This window comes from Patagioenas fasciata, chromosome W (assembly GCF_037038585.1).
Source record: "Patagioenas fasciata isolate bPatFas1 chromosome W, bPatFas1.hap1, whole genome shotgun sequence".
NCBI lineage: Eukaryota > Metazoa > Chordata > Aves > Columbiformes > Columbidae > Patagioenas > Patagioenas fasciata.
In genome coordinates, this window is record NC_092559.1 from 50,053,112 (window position 1) to 50,078,842 (window position 25,731).

Below are 25,731 nucleotides of genomic sequence, written 5' to 3' on the forward strand. Positions count from 1 at the left end.
AAGTTCCAAAGGCGTCCCTCTGGTCTCTGGTCCTGTAGAGTCCTGCCGGTCTTGCATTGTGATCCGGGATCCTCTGGTGGGAAGATCCATTCAGGAGTCATCTTTTATGCTTCTTCGCCCCTCCTCACTTCCGTTGTTTGAGGCCAATCTCTGCCTTTGTTTCGCAATCCAGGCTTAACTGTGCAGGCCCGAAAAATCCCTGCTCTGCTTGCCAGGACCCATCTGTGCCTGCGTGGCCTCACATTCAGGGGTCTCTTTCTGGTCCATTGGGTGACCTCAGGACCCTTGGCGAGCTTCTGGGCATGCTCTTCTTCGTTGGCCTTTGTTCGAGGGAGGAGTTGGGGGGCAGGTGTGACTGAGGTAGCAGGTGAGAATCCATCTTCTGGACGGCAGCTATTATCCCCAGGTCAGAGAGACCCGTATAACACAATCCCTTTTAGGAGGTGGGGGCTAGTTTGGCTGAGGCAGCAGGCAAAGTCCATACAGCAGCCATTGTTACTGGTAGCCCCCTGGGTCAGAGAGATCGAGACTCATTCTACACACTTTTAGCAAAGTATGGGGCTCGACCCACCGTACCCGGAGAAGACTGAGCTCGTGATAATTGGGCTAATTTACAGAGTGTAGTAGACTGAGTGATTTCTTTACAGACTAAGTTTAGATCAAATAAAGATAAAGCTGTAGTCTGTGCTGTCCTAGGAGCCAGCCTAGTAGCAGCAATTGAAGATCGCTTCAGGCGATGTAGTAACAAAAGTAAAATTATAGAATACCTTGAAAATCTGGTGCAGATTTTGCAGAAAACAACCTCCAATTTAGAACAACAATTAGAAAATTGTTTTAAACAATTAGAAAAGGAGAGGGAAGAAAACTGCTCATTAAAGGTTTCTCTAAAGGAAGAATGTTTAAAAAACATGGGAGTGCTGAGGGAGAGGGAGTTAGAGGAGAAAAATATCCAACAAATAAATCAAATTTACCCTCAGAAAGAATTGGAGGACACGGGAAAACGTTATGACGAATACCCACACGTGAGATCTTTAGTGAAAACAGAATATTTTTATGCAAATGAGGGGGATGCTGACCCTCACATTACAACTAAGCAAACACCTTACACTGCCACGGAGTTGGTCAAACTAAAGAAAGAGTATAGTTGCCTCCCTAAAGAATCTGAAACTGAATATGTATGGCACATATCCCTAACTGGAGGAGACCAAATTCAGTTAAGTGAACAAGAAGCTAATGGATACTGGGGGCATGGAGTTTTCTTAACAACTGGTGACAGACGTGTCCCATGGTCTCTAACCCAGCGAGCTGCTTACTGGGCTGGAGGGCTAAACCCTTTAGACAGGGGAGAGCCCTTGGCAATCACTGGCACACCTGATCAATTGTTAGAGAGTGTACACAAAGCAGCCTGCTTGCAAATGATACATGAAAGGAAATTAATTCCTGAATGTGAATCCCCAATGATGTTGCCAGTGAATCCAGACATGATGACTCCCTTGATAAGGGGACTTCCAGAGTCACTTAAATCTACTGGGATTAACCTTCAAAGGACAATCACATTCATGAGCCCAGTAGAAAGGTTGGAAAGTGTGATTAGAAGCCAGGGTAACAGAAGTGGGAGCCAGAGAGATGTAGCTGATACTAGCATAGATTCCCCCTTTGCCCCTGCCCTGACTTCCCCCAACCAACCAAATACTCAAAAGGTGTAGATGTGGGGGGAAGTAGCACAAGAATTGATAGATTATAATAGGAAATATGGCCCAGTAAAAATCCTAGAAGAAAGGTCAAGAGGAATCTGTTATACTGAAGTCAAGAAGCTGCCCCTCTCTGCCAGTACTGCTGCTGCTATCAGTGCCCCAAGAAAGGAGCATCCGTCCATTAAAACAGGAAAGGGAGAACAGCCTAAGGTTCAACAACAATGGTGGGTTTTGGGAATTAAAAAGGGAGTTCCCAGAGATATAATGGAAGGCTTACCCCTTGATAAACTTAGTAAACTAGTATCAAGGTGGCGAAATCCAAAAGAACATTAACAGAATGTAAAAGAAATCCTATCTGTTATACCTTCAGCTCCCTCCCCCACCGAGGATAAAAGTCTCTCCCAGAAACAGGAAAACTAGAACCTCCATTCCTTAGTAGTGAGTGGGGGAATGGGGGATGGATTTATATCCGACAGCTCACACATACCAGAGGGGGAGATTTATTAATCATGGCTATAGTGGGTCCTAAGCATGCACCTGTAACTTTTTTGATTGACACCGGTGCACAGATTTCTGCTCTAAACAAAGTAGATGCTGAAAGGTGTAGAGGCGACATTTTTCCATCCTTAACGCTTTAGGGTCAGCAGAAGTTATGAAAGTTGCCTGGGTAAAATTGTTATTGCCAGGGAATGAGCGCACAGTCACTATCAAGATGGTGATTGGAGACATTCCGAACAGTTTGTTAGGTATGGATACCCTCAAAGGGACACAGTGGAAGGATTCAAAAGGATTATTGTGGACTTTTGGAATGCTGCCATTATCACATCTAAGTCTATTGCAAACTGCGCTGGCACTCCCATATAGCCAGGTCACAAACGTGAAACAATATCCTCTTTCCCAAAGAAGGTATCAAACCAGTTATACAAGAAATGTGAGAACAAGGAGTAATAATAAATACCCAGTCTCCTTTTAACTCTCCAGTGTGGCCAGTTAGAAAACCCAACGGGACGTGGCGACTTACAATAGATTTTTGGTGGCTAAATGTCAACACTGATCCTTTAACTGCCGCAGTCCCCAATCTGGCTGAACCATGATACAGGAAAAAGCTCATCCAATCATGGCAACAAGAGATGTTAAAGACATGTTTTTTATGATACCATTGCGACCAGAAGACAGAGATCGTTTTGCTTTCACCTGGGAAGGACAACAATACACTTTCACTCAACTTCCCCAGGGGTACAAACATTCTCCCACATTAGCTCATCATGCTTTAGCCCAAGAGCTAGAAAAAATACCCAAACCCGAAGGCACAGCTGTTTATCAGTACATTGATGATTTTCTTGTGGGTGGAAATGAAGTGACAGAAGTAGGGGCAACCCAACAAGAAATAATTACACATTTAGAAAATCTGGGTTTGCAAATTCCCCCTGAAAAGTTTCAAAAGCCCTCACAAGAAGTAAAATTCTTAGGAATCTGGTGGAAGGGGGACCTGCATCCCGCCGGACACTCTTGCTTCCTTAGATCAGATCAAAATGCCTGAGTCAAAAAAGGATTTACAGCATGTTTTAGAGTTGTTGGTTTTTGGGAGGAAACACATCTCAGACTTTTCCATCATTGCTAGACCTCTTTATGACTTTCTAAGAAAGGGGGTCAAATGGGAATGGACAGCTTCTCAGGAAGAAGCTATGCGATTACTAATTTTTGAAGCAGCAGCTCATCAAGCCCTTGGTCCTATTCACCCTACAGACCCTTTTCAGGTTGAATGAGGGTTTGCTTTATCAGGCTTGTCAGTTCATATATGGCAGAGAGGCCCTGAAGGTCTAACCCGACCTGTGGGATTTTTCTCCCGGGGTTTTAGGGATGCAGAAAAGAGAGACACTGCCTGGGAGAAAGGTTGGTTTGTTGTTAGTCTGGTTCTGGCAGAAGTAGAGAAGATTGCATGACAGCAGCCAATCGTATTAAGAGGCCCATTTAAAGTCATAAAAACAGTCACTTCTGGGACCCCTCCTCCTGATGGGGTAGCCCAAAAGGCCTCAGTTACGAAAGTGGTATGCTCAGATTGAACACTATTGTAACATTTTCTCGGTATCTGAAGGAGTTTTAAAAAATCTAGCTAGACAAGAAATTGAGAGTTTGGACAAGGACCAAGATAAATCTGCCTCAGTAATTCAAGTTACACCTCCCTTTTCTCATGATCAGTCAGTTAGTGCTTGGTTTACTGACACTTCTGCTAAAAGAGAAGGAAAGGTGTGGAAATACAGGGCAGTAGCACTCCATACCTCTTCCGATGAACAGATTATAACAGAGGGAGCGGGTAGTGCACAAGTAGGTGAATTAATTGCAATATGGAGTGTTTTCCAACATGAAGCACAAACTGCTTCTTCTGTACACATTTATACTGACTCTTATGCTGTGTTTAAGGGGTGTACTGAGTGGTTTCCTTTCTGGGAACAGAATGGATGGGAAGTTAATAGGATTCCAGTGTGGCAAAAAGAAAAATGGCAAGAAATCTTAAGTATTGCTAGAAAGGGGAACTTTGCTGTGGGCTGGGTGGCTTCTCATCAGGTAGATGGGGGATCCGCGGGTGAATGGAATAACCGGGCTGATGAATTAGAAAGACTGGCCCCTGTACAAAAGGATCAAATTTCAGAAGATTGGGAATGCTTGTTAGAATGTTTACATGTAAAACGCAAACACACCAGAGCATAAAGACTTGTATCGTGAAGCTCTGTCCCGAGGCTGGCTCGTCACCAGAGAAATGTGTAAAACCTGCGTATCAGCCTGCGAACAATGTCAGAGATGGCTTGAAAGGCACCCTTTAGAAGATAACCTTCTACATTTAAGGGAGGGTAAAGGTTTGTGGGATGTCTGGCAGGTGGATTATATTTGCCCCTTTAAGAAATCAGGAGGTAAACATTTCGTGCTGGTGGGGGTGGAAATAACATCAGGATTAGTCCAAGCTGAAGATTTTGGCAAAGCTACAGGTGAAAACACTGTGAAAGCATTGCAAGAATGGTTTGGAACTTTTCCAAAGCCACAAGAAATACAGTCTGACAACAGTTCCTATTTCACTGCTAAAATCGTACAAGATTGGGTACAAAGTGAAGGGATTAAATGGATTTTTCACACCCCATATTACCCATAAGCTAATGGAAAGAACAAACGGTCTCTTGAAACGGTTTTTGAGACCTCATGAGGGTAATTGGGATACTCATCTGTGGCAAGCTGTCACAGGCGTAAATGACAGGTGGGGGGGTAAATGGATGCCCTAAAATAATAAAGGGTCAACAAAAGGGTTGTCAGGCACTGGAGAAGGCTGCCCAGGGAAGTGGTTGAGTCACCATCCCTGGAGGTGTTTAAAAGATGAGCAGATGAGGTTCTTAGGGACATGTTTTAGAAACAGTGTTAACAGTTGGACGTGATGATCTTAAAGGTGTTTTCCAACCAAAACGATTCTACGATTCTATAAATAAAACGTGTAGGGGGGCAGCCTCGGCTGCAGCAACCATAAGATGGTAGAGTTCAGGATCCTGTGTGGAGGAAGCAGGACAATAAGTAGGACTAAAACCATGGACTTCGGGAGGTCGAACTTTGGCCTCTTCAAGGTCCTGCTTGGAAGAATCCCATGGGTTAGGGCTCTAGAAGGTAAGAGAGTCCAAGAGAGCTGGCTAATATTCAAACATCACTTCCTACAAGCCCAAGACCAATGCATCCCTATGAGGAAGAAATCAAGAAAAGGGAGTAAGAGGCCAGCATGGATGAGTAAGGAGCTTCTGTCAAAACACAGGTGGAAGAAGGATGTTTATGTAATGTGGAAAAAGGGACGGACCACCTGAGAGGAATATAAAGGAGCTGTTAGGATGCAGTGAGGAAGGCCAAGCTCCACTTGGAAAAAAATCTGGCCAGGGAGGTCAAGAACAACAAGAAGGGCTTTTTTACGTACATCAGCAGCAAAAGGAAGGCTAGGGAAAATGTAGGTCTGTTGCTGAACAATGAGGGTACCCTGGTGACGGATGATACAGAGAAGGCAGAGTTACTGAATGCCTTCTTCACTTCTGTCTTTACTGCTAAGACCAGCCCTCAGGAATCCCAGATAGAAGAGTCTGGCAAAAGGAAGACTTTTTCTTGGTTGAGGAGGATCAGGTTAGACATCTGGATATCCACAAATTCATGGGCCCCGATGGGATGCATCCACGAGCGCTGAGAGAGTTGGCGGATGTTAATGCTAAGCCATTCTCCATCATCTTTGAAGGTCTTGGATAACAGGAGAGGTGCCTGAAGACTGAAAGAAAGCCAACGTCACTCCAGTCTTCAAAAAGGGCAAGAAGGATGACCCAGAAAACTACAGTCCAGCCAGCCTCACCTCCATCCCTGGAAAGGTAATTGAACAGCTCATTCTGGACATCATCTCCAAGCATGTGGAGGAAAAGAAGGTTATCAGGAGTAGTCAGCATGGGTTCACCAAAGGGAAATCATGTTTGACCAACCTGATAGCCTTCTGTGATGGTATGACTGGCTGGGTAGATGGGGGAAGAGCAGTGGATGTTGTCTACCTTGACTTCAGCAAAGCTTTTGACAACATCTGTCACAACATCCTCATAGGCAAGCTCAGGAAGTACGGGCTGGATGAATGCATGGTGAGATAGATCATGAACTGGCTGGACGGCAGAGCTCAGAGTGTTGTGATCAATGATGCAGGGTCTGGTTGGAGGCTTGTAGTTAGTGGGGTTTCCCAGGGGTTAATGTTAGGGAGAAAGGGCTGACACACCAGAAGGCTGTGCTGCCATTCAGTGAGACCTGGACAGGCTGGAGGACTGGGCAGAGAAGTTCAGAGAAGGACTGGGCATGAAATTCAACAAGGGCAAGTGTAGGGTCCTGCACCTGGAAAGGAATAACCCCAGGCACCAGTACAGGTTAAGGGTGGACCTGCTAGCAAGCAGCTCTGCAGAGAAGGATCTGGAAGTTCTGGTCAACAACAGGTTGACCATGAGTCAACAGTGTGCCCTTATGGCCAAGAAGACCAATGGTATCCTGGGGTGCATTAAGAAAAGTGTAACCAGTAGGTCAAGGGAGGTTCTCCTCTCCCTCTACTCTGTCCTGGTGAGGCCACATCTGGAGTACTGCGTCCAGTTCTGGGCTCCCCAGTTTAAGAAGGAAAATTAATTCCTGGAGGGAGTCCAGCAATAGGCTACAAAGATGATTAGGGGCCTGCAGCATCTTTCTTATGAGGAGAGACTGAGAGAGCTGGGTCTGTATAGCCTGAAGAGAAGGCTGAGAAGGGATCTTATCAATGCTTATAAATATCTCAAGGGTGAATGTCAAGAGAATGGGACCAGACTTTTCAGTGGTGCCCAATGATAGGATTCGGGGGAATGGGCACAGACTGAAACATAGGAGGTTCTGTCTAAACATGAGGAGAAACTTCTTCACTTTGAGGGTGCCAGAGCACTGGAACAGGCTGCCCAGAGTGGGTGTGGAGTCTCCTTCTCTGGACGCATTCAAAACCCACCTGGACGCATTCCTGTGCAATCTACTCTAGGTGTACCTGCTTTAGCAGGTGGGTTGGACTAGATGATCTCCAGAGGTCCCTTCCAACCCTAACCATTCTGTGATTCTGTGCTTCTGTTACCCGTTTCAGGATGTGAACTAGAGAAACAGAAGTACCAAGTATAACTATTATTTCTACTGTCTCTAAAGAAAATTTTCTCAGTTACAACCTGTACATTTCTGAAGTCTATACACTTAGTATAACACAATTCTTCTATAATTATAGTATCTTCCCAAAGGGTTAATTACAGAGCTGATACTTGTCATTAAATTGAAGACAGAGGAAAAAAAATTGTCTATGTCCTGGTTTGAGAAACACCAAGGCAATAATTTTTCACTTAGTAGTAAAAATAGTGTATTCACATACCACTAAGTAACTATGATAGGCAGAAGATCCTGTTGATAGCATGTGACAACCAAAAAGAGAATAAACTACACCAAGATGTCCAAGTTAGTAAAAAATCTGCAGGAGAGGGGAAAGAAAAAAATAAGGTATACAAGTAGGAAATACTTCATTACCAATACAGCAGTTTTCTCTTTAAAAAATAGACATTTTTATCCTTTTAAATTTAGACAAGAAAATGGCATATTTCAATACATTGTGCCAAAATAGAAAGCTTTTTTTTTGTCTTTAAAAACAAAAAAACAAATATCACCAAAACACCCTAGACGTGTGTGTCCCCAAAACCAAAAAATCCCAAAATTGTTAGATGCCACCTTATAAAAATGTCTTTTCCTAAAGAAGTTAAACAAGGACAAAATCTCAGTTTTATAAACATTTTTGCTTTAGAGTTTTAAATTACAAATTACTTAAGAAGTAGTGCAATTCCAAAATATTTTGAAGGTGGAATGTCTATATATAAACAATGTTATAAATGTATGTGACATCACTAAGAGCTTTTGTGCTTATGAACTAATGCTACTTAGTTTGTACAACCCTGTGGAAAATATTTAAAGAACTAAAATGAACCAAATAAAACTATAATATAACATTAGTTTTTAAATGTGTGATTATAAATAAAAAGTTTGACATAAAGTAAGTAAAACAGGTACTTATTGCATAGATATACTTCTGCTGCTATAAAAGATCTGGTGATAAAAATATTTTTAATCAATTCTGAAATGCAGTCACTGCTGCCAGAGAACATTTAATATAAATGCAAACAAAACTTAGTAGATTTTAAAAGACCACCCTTGATGCTATGCACTAAGACAACACTCTGTAAATCAGTTTATTTTCCATGTAGTGGACAAATTCAGTCAGTGTAATTATTTTTTCTGCACATGAATAATAAAATCTAAAAGCTTATTTTCCCACAAGAAACGTGTTCACTGTGAGAATACTGGGTCTTGCAATACCCCACAAAGCTTTCATTTTAAAGTTTAATTCTAGAAATTTGGAACCAAAACATCAGATGTTTGGGTTTTTTGTTTGGTTGGTTTGGTTTGGGGTTTGGTGGTTTTTTGTTGTTTTTGTTTGTTTGGTTGGTTGGTTGTTTTTTTTTACCCCATTAATAACTATGACTACACTACAAATGGCTAAAGAACAGTTATGTGTGGAAAAAGTAGAACAGTACAACAGCTCAATTAAGAAAAAGAGTTTTAGTGCACTTTGCTTATTTTAGCCAACATGCTACATTGCCCTTTTTACATACAAAGCGGACTCAAGGATTTCCATTGTAAGAAATTGACTTGGCAAGCAAAACACTGCATCAAGATGCCCTTTTTTTCCTAATAGACATATTAAGACAGAAGCTTTCCAAGACATTACACAATTCCTTTTGTTTTTATTATTAAATGAGAAAGTTACATTGTCACATTGCTAGTCAGAAATGCTGCACTGATGAACAAAGTCAATGCTGGGTCAACCCAAGTCCTCATTCTACAACATTTGTTTGCAAAGATATTATAGTAATGTTCAACACAACATTCCTCGCATTCTTCAGAGAGAAGTCTCATTATTCTTCCTCTAATGGGGTATGTTACTACATAAATTAGTTTTGTGGGGTTTTTTTTTTTGGACAAGACATCCTCAAATTTTCATGAGATCGAAACAAGTTTCTACACATGTTACAGAAATCTTCACACATCATCATCTGATGTATCACTGCTGCTTGTCTCAGAATCCTCATTCTCCAGAGCAGGTTTGAAAGTACTGTTTTTCCAGGGGCTAAATTTAAAGTCACAGATTAAGCCATTTTTCAAAATGCCATTTTTCCGAAGGCCATTTTTTTGTAACTGAAATGAGAAAACAAGATGTATTCAGAGAAAGAAAAAGCTAAACACAACCACAACATTTCAGCATTCTCAGCATCATCTATGGGTTACATTAGATCCACTTCACAATCCATTTTATATATACCCACAAATGAAAATTCATCTGAAAGCCTTCACTTCCAGGCCAGCCATCTGCATCCAAGAACCTCCAACTGTGCTAAACTATGCTCCTGCAGTGAACAAGAGCTTACTGTCTTCTCACCCACTTCCTCAGACATTTTCCCCCAGTGATCCCTCCTGTGATGCAGTCCCTTTTCCCCACAGTCTGCTGCAAACACCTGTGCTAAGAAGGGCAGGGTCTGCAGTGAGGAAAGGGCCCAGAAAGAGAAGCAGCAACGAGGAATGGATACTCCAGTCTGTCAACCTGATACAGTTGGAAAGTCAAAGACAATGGAGAGAAGGAAACAACTTATTCTACAAGAAAGGAAGTACTGCATTTCCAGACATAGTACAGAAGCTGGGCAATAAGGCAAGCATTTAATAGTTTAATATTCCAAATACTCTAATTAGCACCTGCATGGCTAGATTTATGGAAATATCAACTATTTAGATGTAACATTATGCAAGGTTCTCCCTTCTAGCGCCTCTCCTCCCCCCCACCCCAACCCCTATCAGGTATCTAAAACACTCCTAATTAAAAATATATATATATTCAAGTCTAGATTGCCTTTTCAGACTTTGTTACCAGTGAATTAAGCGTCTCTTAATTTTCAAGAGAGAAAATTCAGATTTTGGAAAGCCAAGGAAGCTGCATGAAAACCTTGAAAGAAAATTCCCTTTCCTCAGTCTACACTGAGGAGATGGAAAGCTTGTGCAATCCTACTACCAGCAATGCTGAAACTACTCAGAACCACTCCCCTACCTTTCCATTGATATTTTGAGAATAGGCCTTATCTACAATAAGTACTGGTCCCCTATCTTTTTAAAGCAACTATTCTTCCAAAAGCACAAGGAGGTAAGAGAAAAGAAAGAAAAAGGGGACTGAAATGGCAGTATCCCTAACCATCAAAATTACTGGAGATCCCCCTCAAAGGTAGGCATTTAGGGTAGGCACCTACAAGTTCATAATTTAACATTAACTTAGCATTACCTGTTCACTAATGACTTGGAATTCCCTCATCTCATCCTCTGTTAGTGGAGCACATGTTTCATCATTTTCACTGTCTTCTTGCCAGCCCATCTCTTTTAACAACCTTTAAAATAAAAAGGACAACATTAAGGAATTTGCTACACACACTCAGACATCTCAAGCTCTGCCTACGTAGATGTGTAAAGATCTGTAATAAACAAATTAATCAGTCCATATTTTTTTTAAACAAACTCTTATGTAATAGTAGGTTAAAAGCCTTAAAAAAGATTGTCCTGGTTTTGTTAAAAACAAGACCGATTCTCTTTTAGTGATTTTTCTTTCAGCTAAGTTCTTCTAGGTGGCTGCACTTTTCTGAGTTTTAGCCTGCATATGTTTCCTAGGATGCTGTACTTGGTGCTGATAAGAGACCAACGGAATGCTGAAGAAGCTCATGTTTAGATTTATTACTATGGTAGCCAAGAAAGACTGAGAAGTTTTCCCACATTCCGTTGTGAGAGGGGCGTGTCTGAGGAGGGGTGGATGGATGGAACAGGTGACTAGAAATGACCAACGGAAGTATTCCATCCCATAATCATCATACCCCCTATATAAGAGGGTGATCACGAGGGTCAAGCTCTCTTCGACCATGGCCGGCATCTAGAGAGGACCCTGTCTGTCTGCCTGTGATCTACCGTCCTCAGGCCCTGCATCCCTGCAACCAGTTTCCAGTTTGCTGTGAAGTCCCGCCCATGACTTCTGGGGGCCTGAGCTGGACCTGCTGGAGCCATGCCAGCTCTGCACACATGGCTCCGCTGCTGCTGGAGTGATGCCAACTCCACATCAAGCACTTGAGAGTTGTTTTGTATATTTTGTATATATTCTCAATTTATTAGTAGCATTAGTAAAACCCCTTTTAAACTTTCCAACCTGAAGTCTAAGTCTCTCTTCCTTTCCTCTTTCTTATCATCTTTCCGATCTAAAGGAAAGGGGTGGCGGGAAGTGAGGGGATAACAGGGAGCGTCTGCCACGGTTTATTGCTGCCTTGCCTTAAACCGTAACACCTTTAAAGCAAAATTAGGTTTGCAGAATGGTTAAAAGTGTGAACTACCTAAAAAAATTAAGGTTCAGATTAGCAAACTTGACACCAACAGGATGAGTACATGATCACTGCATATTGGAAACTCTCCCAACAGAAAGGAAGCCCAAGACATTATTTTATATAAGATGTGCCTATACAGTTATTAGGTATGCACAAGTATCCTGTGAGTTAAGCTGGTCACTTCAAGTCCAATTTACCACAAAAAGGCTTATCATAACATCTGACTACACACATGCAGAGATCTCAGCTAAAGGGTTGGTATAATACAGAGACACAGCATCTCTGGGATACCACAATGAAAGATGCTTGCCCAGAAACACTATGAAGGTCATTCAAAGTAACTTGAATTGACAAATGAGAGTTAGATTTGCCTCTGTCTTCTAGTCAAAAATATTTATCAGCAGTCTCTAGCAGCCAAAGATTTCTGTCTCCATAGCCAATGGTGAAAAAAAGTAACAGAGCAGGGTGCATTTCACTTTTCATACTCATGAGGGATAAAAGATCATGAAAGTTTCCTTTGTAGGTACTAGGAAAAGGAAAAGTTCTCTAGTCCAATGTATATGTAGAATCTATCACTAAAAAAAAAAAAAAAAATCTATCACTACATTTCTGTAGTTGCCAGGAACAGTAAGAATTTAACAGAGCTCATGACAAGCTCACCTCCAGACTGAGCTGTGATTTCCCAGCAGTATCTAACAGTTGCTACTGCAGTTACTTTAATGATATACTAAAATTGTTTCCATTCTTTTTTGAAGTTACTTTCTCCCTTTTCAGTGCACTGTCTTGTGATATCACTGATATTGATACAGGGAACTGACAATTAACTAATTAACACTTAAAAACTAACACTTGACACTTAAGGAACTAACCCTACCCCACATCACTAAAGACACTTAGAGAGCTAACCCTTTAACCCACATCACTATTGCCTAGCCTTGCTTAACTCTGTGTAACTTATTGTACGAGAAACAGGACTTCACTGATGCCTTGCAAAGATGATAATCCTTGGGTGCATCCTTGGGTGAACTAGATAACAGAAACTTGGGCACAGGACAGGAGATATGCCAGTTTTAACCAACTCAGCAGTCTGAGACCTAACCAACTCATCACACTGGACCAAAGGTGACCGTGTACAGAGAAAGAGGACCCGGGTTCACGATCACTGCGCAGCTGCAACCAGGAGGAGCCGGAGACTATGGAAATGGTCTCCCGGAACTCATTATAATAAGAACCGCCTTCTCGGGGACAGGTTATGAATATGTACAGGCGTTCCTAAAACTTTCATGAATATGTAACACTTTACTGCATTTAACCAAGTTCACAGCTACTGTAATTTTACACACGCATTAGGTGAAATGATTCCCCATGTGTCCGGCGTCGGAAATAAATGCATACCTTCCTTATAACTTCAAGGGTTGTAAGGTCATTCCACGCCTCAATATCAGCTACAGAAATAATTCATTTCTTTAATGAGGAAAAACTCACTGGAGTTTTACATAAGATGCAGCATTTAAAGTATTATTAATACAAATAACAGTTACATGCATTGTTTTTCTTAGACATGCAGACCAAAATAAGAGGGATGAAGTCACTATGTAGTTTGCTTTATTTCTTTATAATGAAATACACATTTTTAGTAAAGCAAGTTTAAAATGTCAGTACACAAGTCTAGTAGAGGCAAAGTATATTCCATGTTAAATTAGTACGTCTAAAAGTTAGACTTCGACAGTACTCATTAAACATTTTATGTGTTCTTAGTTTTCAGATTCCGACTTCTGAACTAGTAAGAATTTAAAACATGCTCACTTACCATGAAGGAACACTCTTTATATTATAATAAAGTACATACCTATGCTCTGCCTCAAGTGAGCTTGAAAGAACATCTGCCCGAGGGAAAGCTGAAGATTGAATGATCTGTTGAGATGTAATTGGAGCATTGCCGTTCTCTTGCAGAATTTCATTTTCAAAGTTTTTGTTTATATCTCTCTCATTATGAGGACTGTTGCTGTTATGCAAGTTGAAGGACTCATCACCCTGTTAAAAATAATTACACATTACAAATAAAGTTTAAAAGTAAATTCCATTCACAAGTAAATGTCTGCAAATGCTGCAATTCAGTGATTCTATTAAATTAAGCTTAAATGGAGATACTCTATACTACTTCAGGGGTAATTCTGTTCATACTTCTAGAGTTTGCAATACCTGGATACTACAGAAATCTTAAGTTATGCCACTGATCAAGTAATGTAGAAAGCAACACTCATGCTCAGCCTCAAATTTTTTTCTACAAAGTTTCAAACATATAGAAATAATAAGTTTGAATTTTAAGATAAGTATCAAAGGCAGCTTAAATAAGTTATCTGTTGAACTTACAAACAAGGTTCCTAATGAAATATCAGAGCCATGCTGTCCTGGTTTTGTTAAAAAACAAGTTTCTCTTTTAGTGAATTTTGCCTGTCAGCTAAAGTCTTCATATTAGCTGCATTTTCCTGGAGAACCAGATACATGTTTTGGTAAACTTAGCAATGGAATGCAAACATATTGATGAGCACGGATGGACATCTCGCGAGAGGGGCAACGAGAAACCGGTGACCAAGAAACTGACCAACTGTGTATAACATTCCATTCACGTGAATACTTCATATAAAAGTGGGAGATCACGAGGATCTCATCCCTTCTTACCTTTTTCCCTTTTTCCTTCTGCTTATGGCCAACATTAGGAGAGGACCTTGCTAGTTGTCCCTGCAAACTGAGGCCTAGTGAGAGACTGAATCCAGCTCCGGTTGGCTGCAGAGTCCAGTCCAGGACTTCGGGTGCAGGCTCTGCAGTTGCTGAGACTTTCAAGATTGGTTTTGTATATTTTGTATTATTTTCTCTATTCTTATTAGTAGCATTAGTAAAAAATTTTTAATTTTTCCAACTCTCTTCTCTCTGTCCTTCTTTTCCTCCTGATCGCCTGTCCTTAGTGGGAAGCAGGGAGAGGCAGGGGCAAAAGGGGGAAGTGGGGGGGAAGAGGACGTTAACAATATATCTGCCAGGGTTTTATTGTCACCCCACAATCAAAACCCTCGACAGATAATTGGCGCCCAATGTGGGGCTCGAGAAAGGGGTAAATTTGGAGATTTTTGGCTTTTCTACTGCTCTGACGTACCTTTCAATTTTCTTGGCACAGTCCCAACTCATAGAGTTGTGATATTCATGGGTCTATTTGCTTTGGATATTATTTAGTGGTATTAGGGCAAAGTGAATTACATTGATTTAAAGATGTTATGGCATAAGTTGTATCAATTATTTTCTACATCGTGCTCGGTGATCCCATATCTGTGTTGGGCTTTCTTTTTGAACTGAAGTATTTCTTACATAACAACAAGAAACTGGACAATGGTTATGATGATACTGTGTGCTTTAGCACTGGTTTATTTCATTATACTGCAGCCGCTAATGAAATTCTACTCGCTTCTGCTTTACCTTGAAAAACCTCCAGGAGAGATTAAAGAGCAGTACAGCTATGTGTTTGCTAATTGGTCGAGTGAATCTTTAGAAAGGCTGACTAACAATACTTTCATTTTCTCGCTAGGACAGTTTTAGAGAACTTTGAATATCCTTGGAGCTTTGATAGAACTGTGATGGTGTTATCTGGTTTGCTGAATGTGTGTCAGTTTGTGCTACTGTTAAGAGAAATGAGGTTCAATAGGAGGTTTGTGTCTTTTTAGTCCTGAGATTTGTGGTGCGTCTTCGGAAGCTTTAGCAAAAAGCACTCCTAGCCACTCGAGAAAAAGCAAAACAGTGAAAGCTGCCACTGCAGCCACTGCCCCAACAATCGCAGTTTCACAGGCTGAAGCTACAGCTCCTACGCAGAGTTCCTCTGCCAAGGTCGCTGCAGATAACGTTACTTCTCCAGCCTCAAAGGCTAACAAGGCAGCCCCCCCTTCTTCACACACTGGGCACTGTTGCTGCTGTAACCATAGCAATCACTGTGACAGTCATTCAGACTCTGGAAATTAATCAAATGATGGTGAACCCATATGAGCATCAGTTGCCGGTTGTAAGAAAGTCACTATAAAGACTACCTGTGCAGCAGGTGATGGCACAGGGCCAACATCAGCCCAAGGGTCATCATCAGCACAGGGAGGAGATGAAGTGACCACCACTCGGTCTTTTTCTCCAGGTGAGCTGAGAGATCTGCGAAAAGACTTCAGTCATCGTGAAGGCGAGAATATTTTAATCTGGCTGCTCCAATGCTGGGATAATGGGGCAGAAACAATTGAATTGGAAGGTGGTGAAGCCAGGCAGCTGGGATCTCTGTCAAAAGATTCCACCATTGATAGGGCAATTTCAAGAGAGTCTAATGCCACTACTCTCTGGACCCGACTCCTGGCAGCTATGAAAGTAAAATTTCCTTACAAGGAAAATTGTATATCCAGGTTAGGGAAATGGAATAGTATGGAGAGCCATATTCAGTTCCTGAGAGAATTAGCTGTGCAAGAGATCATCTGTTTTGGACCAAACAGCCAAGAGGGGACAGACCCAGATAGAATCAACTGTACACGACCTCTGTGGCGCAGATTCGTACAAAGTGCACCACCTGCATATCCTAAGTCATTGGCAGGAATGGTCTGGTCATCTGGAGGTGTACAAAATATTACTGAAGTGACTGAGAAGCTTTGGGACTTTGAGGACAGCCTTGCTGGTTCTCTATGGGCTTGTGTCTCTGCTGTGGAGAAACTGTGTGAAAAATCTGATGACCGGTTTGAAAAGCTGTTGCAAGAAATCAAAGAGCTCAGAGAAGACACGTACCATTCACGACCTGCACAAACCTATGTTTCAGCTATTAGGAGAAGGTGTTTCCAGTCTCTAGAGAGAGGACAGAGCAGCCTACAAAAAGAGGTTCACTATGTTTCTTCCTACATGAGCAGGGAAAAAACATGAATAAGTGGCATGGAAGACCTATCTCAGAACTTCAGTAATGAGTACGTGAGATAAAAGGAAAAACTCCTAGGAAGGTAGCTGCTCCAGTTTACAAAAGGAGCAGAAGAGATTCTGATGCTCTTGAAGGAACCTCTAATTCATACCCAGAGACTGTGCAAAACAGAAATTAGAGGGGCCCTGCCTCCAACCAGGTGGAGGAAAGGGATAACAGAGTTTACTGGACTGTACAAATATGATGGTCTGGTACAACACAACCCCAGGAGTACAAAGCTTTAGTGGACACTGGTGCTCAGTGCACAATAATTCCTTCTAATTATAAAGGGACACAATCGATCAAAATTGTTGGAGTGACTGGGGGATCCCAGGAGCTGACTGTTGTAGAGGCTGAAATGAGCCTAACTGGAAAAAAATGGCAAAAGCATCCCATTGTGACTGGTCCAGATGCTCCATGCATCCTTGGCATAGACTACCTCAGGAGAGGGTATTTTAAGGACCCAAAAGGGTATAGGTGGGCATTTGGTATAGCAGCTGTGGACACTGAGAAAATTGAACAGCTGTCTGATTTGCCTGGTCTTTCAGATGACCCTTCTGTTGTAGGACTGCTGATGGCTGACGATCAGCAAGTGCCAATTGCTACCACAAAGGTGCATCGCCGGCAATATCGCACCCATCGCGACTCTTGGATTCCTATCCAGAAGTTGATCCGTCAATTGGAAAGCCAGGGCATGATCAGTAAGACTCGCTCACCTTTTAACAGCCCAATCTGGCCAGTGCGTAAGTCTAGTGACGAGTGGAGACTAACTGTAGACTATCGTGGCCTGAATGAAGTTACACCACCACTGAGTGCTGCTGTGCCTGACATGCTAGAACTGCAATTTGAACTGCAGTCAAAGGCAGCCAAGTGGTATGCTACAATTGACATTGCTAATGCATTTTTCTCTATTCCTTTAGCAGCAGAATGAAGGTCGCAGTTTGTTTTCACCTGGAGGGGTATCCAGTACACGTGGAATCACTTGCCCCAGGGGTGGAAACACAGTCCTACCATCTACCATGGACTGATCCAGACCACGCTGGAGCAAGGTAAAGCTCCAGAGCACTTACAGTATATTGCTGACATCATCATATGGGGTGACACAGCGAAAGAAGTCTTCGAGAAAGGTGAGAGAATAATTCATATTCTTTTGGATGCTGGTTTTGCCATAAAACGAAGCAAGGTCAAGGGACCTACACAAGAGATCCAGTTTTTAGGAATAAAACGGCAAGATGGCCGTCATCAGATCCCAATGGATCTGATCAACAAAATTGCAGCAATGTCTCCACCTACTAATAAAAAGGAGACACAGACTTTCTTGGGCATTGTAGGTTTTTAGAGAATGCATATTCCTGACTACAGCCACATTGTGAGCCCTCTCTATTGAGTGACTCAGAAAAAGAACCAATCTGAGTGGGGCCCGGAACAACGACAAGACTTTGAACAAATTAAATGTGAGATAACTCATGCAGTGGCCCTTGGACCAGTTCAGCCTGGACTAGATGTTAAAAATGTGCTCTACACCGCAGCCGGAGATAATGGACTTACCTGGAGCCTCTGGCAGAAAGCACCAGGAGAAACCTGAGGTTGACCCTTAGGTTTTTGGAGTCGAGGATACAAAGGATCTGAGGCCAACTGTACTCCAACTGAAAAAGAGATACCAGCAGAATATGAAGGAGTTCGAGCTGCTTCAGAAGTGATCGGTACTGAAGCACAGCTCCTCCTGGCACCTCGACTCCCGGTGCTGAGCTGGATGTTCAAAGGGACGGTTCCCTCTCCACATCATGCAACCGAAGTTACATGGAGTAAATGTATTGCACTGATCACGCAACGAGCTCGAATTGGAAATCCCGATCGCCCAGGGATCTTAGAAGTGATTACAGACTGGTCAGAAAGCAAAGACTTCGGGATGTTGCCAGATGAGGAGGAAGTAACACGTGGTGAAGAAGCACCAGTGTATAATACGCTTTCAGAGACTGATAAGCAGTATGCACTGTTCACAGATGGATCCTGTCATCTTGTAGGAAAACATCGAAGGTGGAAAGCTGCTGTGTAGAGTCCCACATGACAAGTTACAGAAGCCACTGAAGGACAAGGTGAATCCAGTCAGTTTGCAGAAGTGAAAGCCATGTAGCTGGCTTTGGACATTGCTGAATGAGAAGTGGCCAATACTTTATACTGACTCATGTATGGTAGCAAATGCCTTGTGGGGGTTGCTACAGCAATGGAAGAAAAGCAACTGGCAGCGCAGAGGTAAACCCATTTGGGCTGCCACACTGTGGCAAGACATTGCTGCTCAGCTAGAGAGCCTGCCTGTGAAAGTTTGTCATGTAGATGCTCATGTGCCTAAACGTCGAGCCACTGAGGAACACCTAAACAACCAACAAGCGGATCAAGCTGCTAAGATTCAAGTAGCTAAGGTGGACTTGGACTGGCAACATAAAGGTGCACTTTTCCTAGCTCGGTGGGCCCATGATGCTTCAGGGCATCAAGGTAGGGATGCAACATTTAAATGGGCTTGCGATCGAGTGGTAGATTTAACTATGGACACTATTTCACAGGTTATTCATGAATGTGAAACTTGCGCCGAAATCAAACAAGCGAAACACTTAAAGCCTGTATGGTATGGGGGGCGATGGTTAAAGTATAAGTATGGAGAAGCTTGGCAGATTGATTATATTACACTTCCACAAACACGTCAAGGTAAGCATTATGTATCACAGAATCACAGTATGTTTGGGATTGGAAGGGACCTCAAAAGATCATCTAGTCCAATCCCCCTGCTGGAGCAGGAACGCCTAGGTGAGGTCACACAGGAACATGTCCAGGCGGGTTTTGAATGCCTCCAGGGAAGGAGACTCCACAACCTCCCTGGGCAGCCTGTTCCAGTGCTCTGTCACCCTCACTGAGAAGAAGTTCTTTCTCAAATTTAAGTGGAACCTCTTGTGTTCCAGCTTGATCCCATTGCCCCTTGTCCTATCATTGTTTGCCACTGAGAAGAGCCTGACTCCATCCTCGTGGCACTCACCCTTTATATATTTATAAACATTAATAAGGTCACCCCTCAGTCTCCTCTTCTCTAAACTAAAGAGACCCAGCTCCCTCAGCCTTTCCTCATAAGGGAGATGCTCCACTCCCTTAATCATCTTTGTTGCCCTATGCTGCACCCTCTCCAGCAGTTCCCTGTCGTCCATGTACTTACAATGGTGGAAGCAACCACTGTATGGTTGGAAACATATGCCGTACCTCATGCTACAGCCCGAAATGCTATCTTGGGCCTTGAAAAGCAAGTCCTTTGGCGACACAGTATGCCAGAAAGAATTGAATCAGACAATGGTACTCATTTCAAAAACAGTATTATAGACAATTGGGCCAAAGAACATGGTATTGAGTGGGTATATCATATTCCATATCATGCACCAGCCTCTGGGAAAATTGAAAGGTACAATGGTTTGTTAAAAACTACACTAAAGGCACTGAGTGGTGGAACCTTTAAAAACTGGGATTCACATTTAGCAAAAGCCACTTGGTTGATCAACACTAGGGGATCAGCGAATCGAGCCGGGCCTGCCCAATCAGAAATTCTACGGACTGTAGAAGGAGATAAAGTCCCTGTAGTACACATGAAAAATATGTTAGGAAAGGCAGTCTGGGTTACTCCTGCCTCAGGCAAAGGCAAGCCCATTTGTGGGACTGTTTTTGCCCAGGGACCTGGCAGCACCTGGTGGGTGATGCTTAAGGATGGAGAAGTCTGGTGTGTACCTCAAGGGGATTTGATTTTAGGTGAAGCTATGGCTGATTTGTAATTTTTGCTGGTTTTGGTTTGTTTGTTTTGGTTTGGTTTTGGGTTGGGTTTTTTGTTTACACTTTAAACCACTAATTTACAGAAAATATAGGCTTTTAATTGCCTCATCCTGAATAATACATTACTTATCTTCACTTGGACTACATAGGATAACTACACTTATGGCTTGTTGGTGGCTGGTAGCACTGAAGGAAATATTCTCAGGTGCCAGCTAAGTACTGCATAAGCTGATCCAGATTGAAAGAAAACTGACACATAATATATACAGAATAGGCCTCCAAGTTCTCAATTAAGAAGTGAAAACAGGTTCTTTATATATGCATAAATCAAAGTACTGCCCCTATGACTAGACCAACTTCTGGCTATCTAAACACTATAATTAGAAAGGAAATGGTTTGAGAAGCAGAATCAAGTTTTTCCATTGTTTTGTATAGGATAACTAATGTCCAAGGTGTGAAACACTCTTCTCCCAAAGATTAGGTTAGCATACTAAGCTTATTTATTCTTTTTATTGTTGCTAATAACTCAGGTACATTTGTCTATAACATGTATGAACAGATACTGCAGAAAGAAAAAAAACAAAAGACTAAGAAGCACTGGAGAAAGAACAGTACTTGGAGCAACTTTTTAAAATTCATCAAAAGGTAATTCCTTTCCTTCATTTAGAGATCAAGACCATGATTTAACAGCTGTTTACAGCCAAATAAAAAGTAGTTTATGTTCAGTCTGAGAACTGTCACTGCTGGATCTACGATAGGTATGAACAAAACTACCTTCTCTTGCCCAGCATGATTATCGTCTTCATGTTCCTCTTCCACTGTATCTTGTTTCAATGCTTTCAAAAATTCACTCTTCTTATCAGTCCGCATTCTTGTCAATTTTGTTAAACGAGGCTGACCAACTTTGTCAATAAGGGATGATGAATTTGACTGATTACTCTAATGTGGGGGGGGGGGGTCAAAAAAAGAAAAAATATTAGAAGTTTATTCATTGAGGAAACTTTGAATTAAAGACAAAGACTCACAGGCACCTGTAGTTTCAGGTTTCATGTATATCAACAGTAAAAAGCATATGGAAGATATTTCTATTTCAGTATATATAGTTCTTATATGTAATCCTAGAGATGAAGGCTTATGGAGCCCTACTAACAAACAGTGGACCTTCTGAAGTGCATTACACAGTTTTGAAGTTTAGACCTACCAGGTTATACTTCCTAATGCACCATTTTTACTCCAAACATACGAAGTAATTATTGCAGTACTTAAAAGCCAGTGATGTGATGTAGATTCCATATTTTTCTCTCTCACATTAACTTTCACAAAAATAAACTTATTTAACAGAGTTCTGCATAAAGCTTACTGATCCAGTTATACAACCAAATAAATTTAAAATTTGATAGAGTTGATAAAAAATACAGACATTTCTTTACCTCTTTCACTGAATTCTGTGATGCAGTAAATGCCTTGGCAGTTGATTTGAAAGGACTGAAATTGCTAATACCATATGCAGATTCATGAGAAAATGGATTCCCAAGTTTATTTTCTTTTGCTTGGTTTTTCCACTGTGTAGGCTAAACAAAAATTTAGAGTCATTAACTGCAATAGGGTTATTTTCAGGAATATTTAGAGAAATGATTAAGCAAAAGCAAATCATAACTACAATCATAATTTAGAGCAAATACCTGTTTTATTGTGGAAAAGAGACTGTTTATGAGCAATTCATCCTCGCTCACAAATACTGTTTACACTTTTTATATAGAGTTATATTTACAAACAATTAAAACCCTCATATTTGAAGTATTAAGAATCAAAACCATGAGTCTAAATGGTTGAAATTAGTGTTTTTAATGTAGTATGTTAAGAGAGTTAAGAACAGCTCCATCAGATGCTCTCAGGAGCACAGAAAAAATCCTGAAACAAAATGAAAAGATGAACACAGAAAGTTGCATATGAGATGGACCAGAATGACACTAAGCACATTATATCAATAACTGAGATAAATTCTGGAGGTACTAGCTCTCTACTAGGTATATATTTTTCTGTTAAAAACATTTATACAAAAGGCATTGCTATTCTCTAAGTTAGAAGCATCCTTTTCACTCTCCCTTGGACAGCTCTTGCACTTCTCAAAAAAAGGTAAATGAGAAACAAAGAGAGATCCAATTACAGTATAGTTTAAAAAGAAAAAATGAAAAAAAAATGTTTCTGTTCACTTTCAGGATATTTTGCACTTAGCAAGATTTGAAAGCATAATACTCTAGGAACAGTACTCTCAGGGGTGAAATGAGCACATTCAGAATTAGAGCATGATTTTTTTCAGCATATTCACCAGTATCCAAGACTCACCTTTGCAGGTGGAGTAGCAGGTTTAGGGACTAATCCTTGATAAACACTCGTGCCAGTTCCATTCTTTACTGGCTGTGAATGAAGACTTCCTACTACAGGGAATCTAGATATCTGCAGTTCTTTTGTACTGCCCTTTTTAATGACCAGCATTCTTGGAGATATAGATTTAGGATTCAAAGGGTACTCTGGAGGGGAAGAGGGGGGGGGGGGAAACAGTGTGTGTGTATATATATATATGCATGTGTATACATTCTTAAGTTCCTAGTTCATAGGGTACTGGATAGCCATATAGTCCAGAGCAAATAGCCATAAATCAGGAACTTGGTCTAGTATTAGTTCCACAAATAACACACTGTACAAACTTAGGTAAATACAAGTTCTGTTCCATTTTCCACAACCATCTTTTATAAAAATATTTCACTTGGCAATGCAGGAATTTTACTTTCACAAAATAAATACATCCTTCAGTCAAAGAAGCTAGCTACACAGTTCTTGTTTGCAAATCTAAAATCCAAATATTATTAGCTGTTAAGAGTTACCTAATCTTCAAAAGAGATTATGGTTTTCATATTTCCCTTTAAGTTTATTAAAGAATAATTACTCGTATATTAACGACTTATTTTAGAACCAAATGTTCCACACTGAGGCTCTATGAACATGAGAAGAGAGATGTATACTCCTGTAGACCATGGTAATGCCCAGTTTATCTCTATGCCTCAGATGGGGATAATAGAACATCTGAAACTTACACCATTTCCAGGTTCAAGAGAATACTAATTGGAGACATACAGTCAGCTGTCATACTTAGTGAGTAACTGACATTTAACAGTTTGAAAGAACACCTATTAAAAACAGTTCTAAAGTTTTGAAAAACAAAATAAATAAAAAAAATAATAAAAACAACCCCGCACCACACTTTTTTTTTTTCACTTGCATTCCAAGGTTGCTTTAACAACCTTTTCCAAGATTATATCCTCTCTCTGCAAGTATTTCTACTTCACAGGCAGAGTTACCATATCCTACATTTAAAAAAACCCCATCTTAAAAGCATAAGTGATTTTAGCTTTGTTTAGCAGGTACGTGTTACAAAACATTTGTGATAACTGTATACTTAGCTCTCATTAAACTTTATGAAAAGATTTTTCATAATACTCACATGCTCCCATCCCACATATACGAGGTAAAATGGAATCTAACAGAAGCATATGTTTTTAACGGTCATTAAAAGGGGATGGTAACATTCCTCTTGTCCTAAATATTAATTTTCCTTTAATAGGAAATAAAAATAGCCTTAATTTCAGTTTTTCAATTACAAAACAAGGCTTGCAATAGCAGAGCTGTAATAAAGAAAGATACGAAGCTGTAAGCTGTAACAAGCCACTGTACGTTACAGATCTATGTAGCTAACAGAATTGTTCCTTCCTTTGCTTGTGAAGAGCGATACCTAGAAAGCCTAAAAAACTTGCCCTCCTTCGGATCAAATTGAGTCACATCATGCAGCAGACACAGCCAGAGTGCTGCAAATGTTTTAAAACACTCAAGGTGCTATATAATTTTCAACAATTTGGTTAAGAAAAAAATTAAGCTATTGTTACTCTTTTATTGAAAGATAACTATATTTCCTGACTTTCACATGAAAGCTGCTAAATACACAAAAATGGAAAGCAGTCCAATTGTTTCAGCTCCTCAAAAGTTCTTAGCAATTAGATATTTATATTGAGGGGTTGGCCTACACCTAGTATTACCTAAGAATGCAAAACATACTGAGGAAGTATAAGAAAAAGAAACAACAAATTAAAGTACCATTTAAAATAAGTAATAAGTTTCAGAACTTGGTATTAACAACAGTTTAAGTTGCAGCTTTTATGTTTAATTAAACTTATTTCCTCAATGAGAAAAGTTCTTATTTTGAGTACATTTATTACTTTAAAACCTGTGAAGTCTAAAGTTGCCGCCTTCCTAGAATGAACAATTCATTACTTAAAGCCCATAGAACCGTAAAGCATTAGTCAAATTTAGCAGGTGGAGATGAGAAAAAATACTCTCAGGATCAGCTTTCTTACAACTAATTCATAAACATAGCCAACAGCTTAAGACATCTGCTTCCAGGATGACACCTTAAATCTTGAATTGCACCTCGAATACTGTGTTCAGTTTTGGGTCCCTCACTACAAGACAGACTTTGGATGTGCTCCAGTACCTCAATGCAGGGCAACAAAGCTGGTGAAGGGTCTGGAGCACAAGTCTTATGAGGAGCAGTTGAGAGAACTGGGGCTGTTGAGCCTGGAGAAAAGGAGGTTGAGGGGAGACCTTATCACTCTCTACAACTACCTGAAAGGAAGCTGTAGCAAGGTGGATGTCAGTCTCTTCTCCCAAGTAACAATTGACAGGACAAGAAGAAATGGCCTCAAGTTGTGCCAGGGGAGGTTTAGACTGGATATTAGGAAAAACTTCTTCATGGAAAGAGTTGTCAGGCATAAGAACAGGCTGCCCAGGGAAGTGGTTGAGTCACTGTCCCTGGAGGTATTTAAAAGACATGTAGACATGGCGCTTAGGGACATGGTTTAGTGGTGGTCTTGGTAGTGTTAGGTTAATGGTTGGAATCAATGATCTTAAGGGTCTTTTCCAACCTAAATTATTCTATGGTTTTCTGCAAACTAACCTGCTCTTTCCAGCCCTCCTAGGTTTTTCTCCAAGATCTTTCAACAGCTTTAATCAGTCAGGAGTACTCTTACAAAGTCTTCAGCTAGAAATCACATCACTAGTTTAGCTGACCCACCTTCACCACATTTCCTCTTGGGAGACAGATTCTTAACATCTTTACAAGAAGACGTACACTTGTTCTTGGAAAGATTCCAAGTTGTGCCTGCATCTACAGACCAACAGACTGATATCCAAACAGAATTGTCACCTCTCTAACAAAAAGATACTTACA

General features: G+C 40.9%; 1 protein-coding gene across 4 annotated transcripts in view; it reads right to left on the reverse strand.

Annotated features, from left to right (window-relative positions):
• Positions 1–9,179: 9,179 nt before the first annotated feature.
• Positions 9,180–25,731, reverse strand: part of LOC136114500 (vasculin-like) — a 64,143-nt gene continuing 47,591 nt past the window's right edge. For all 4 annotated transcript variants that reach the window (XM_065859855.2, XM_065859856.1, XM_065859853.1 and 1 more), the window contains 6 exons: positions 22,797–22,981; positions 21,881–22,021; positions 21,225–21,389; positions 13,536–13,720; positions 10,609–10,711; positions 9,180–9,479 (listed from right to left, as the gene is read on the reverse strand). In XM_065859855.2, coding sequence (XP_065715927.1) covers positions 9,324–9,479; positions 10,609–10,711; positions 13,536–13,720; positions 21,225–21,389; positions 21,881–22,021; positions 22,797–22,981 — 935 coding nt within the window. In that variant the 3' untranslated portion in view covers positions 9,180–9,323. The remainder of the gene's footprint in view (positions 9,480–10,608; positions 10,712–13,535; positions 13,721–21,224; positions 21,390–21,880; positions 22,022–22,796; positions 22,982–25,731) is intronic.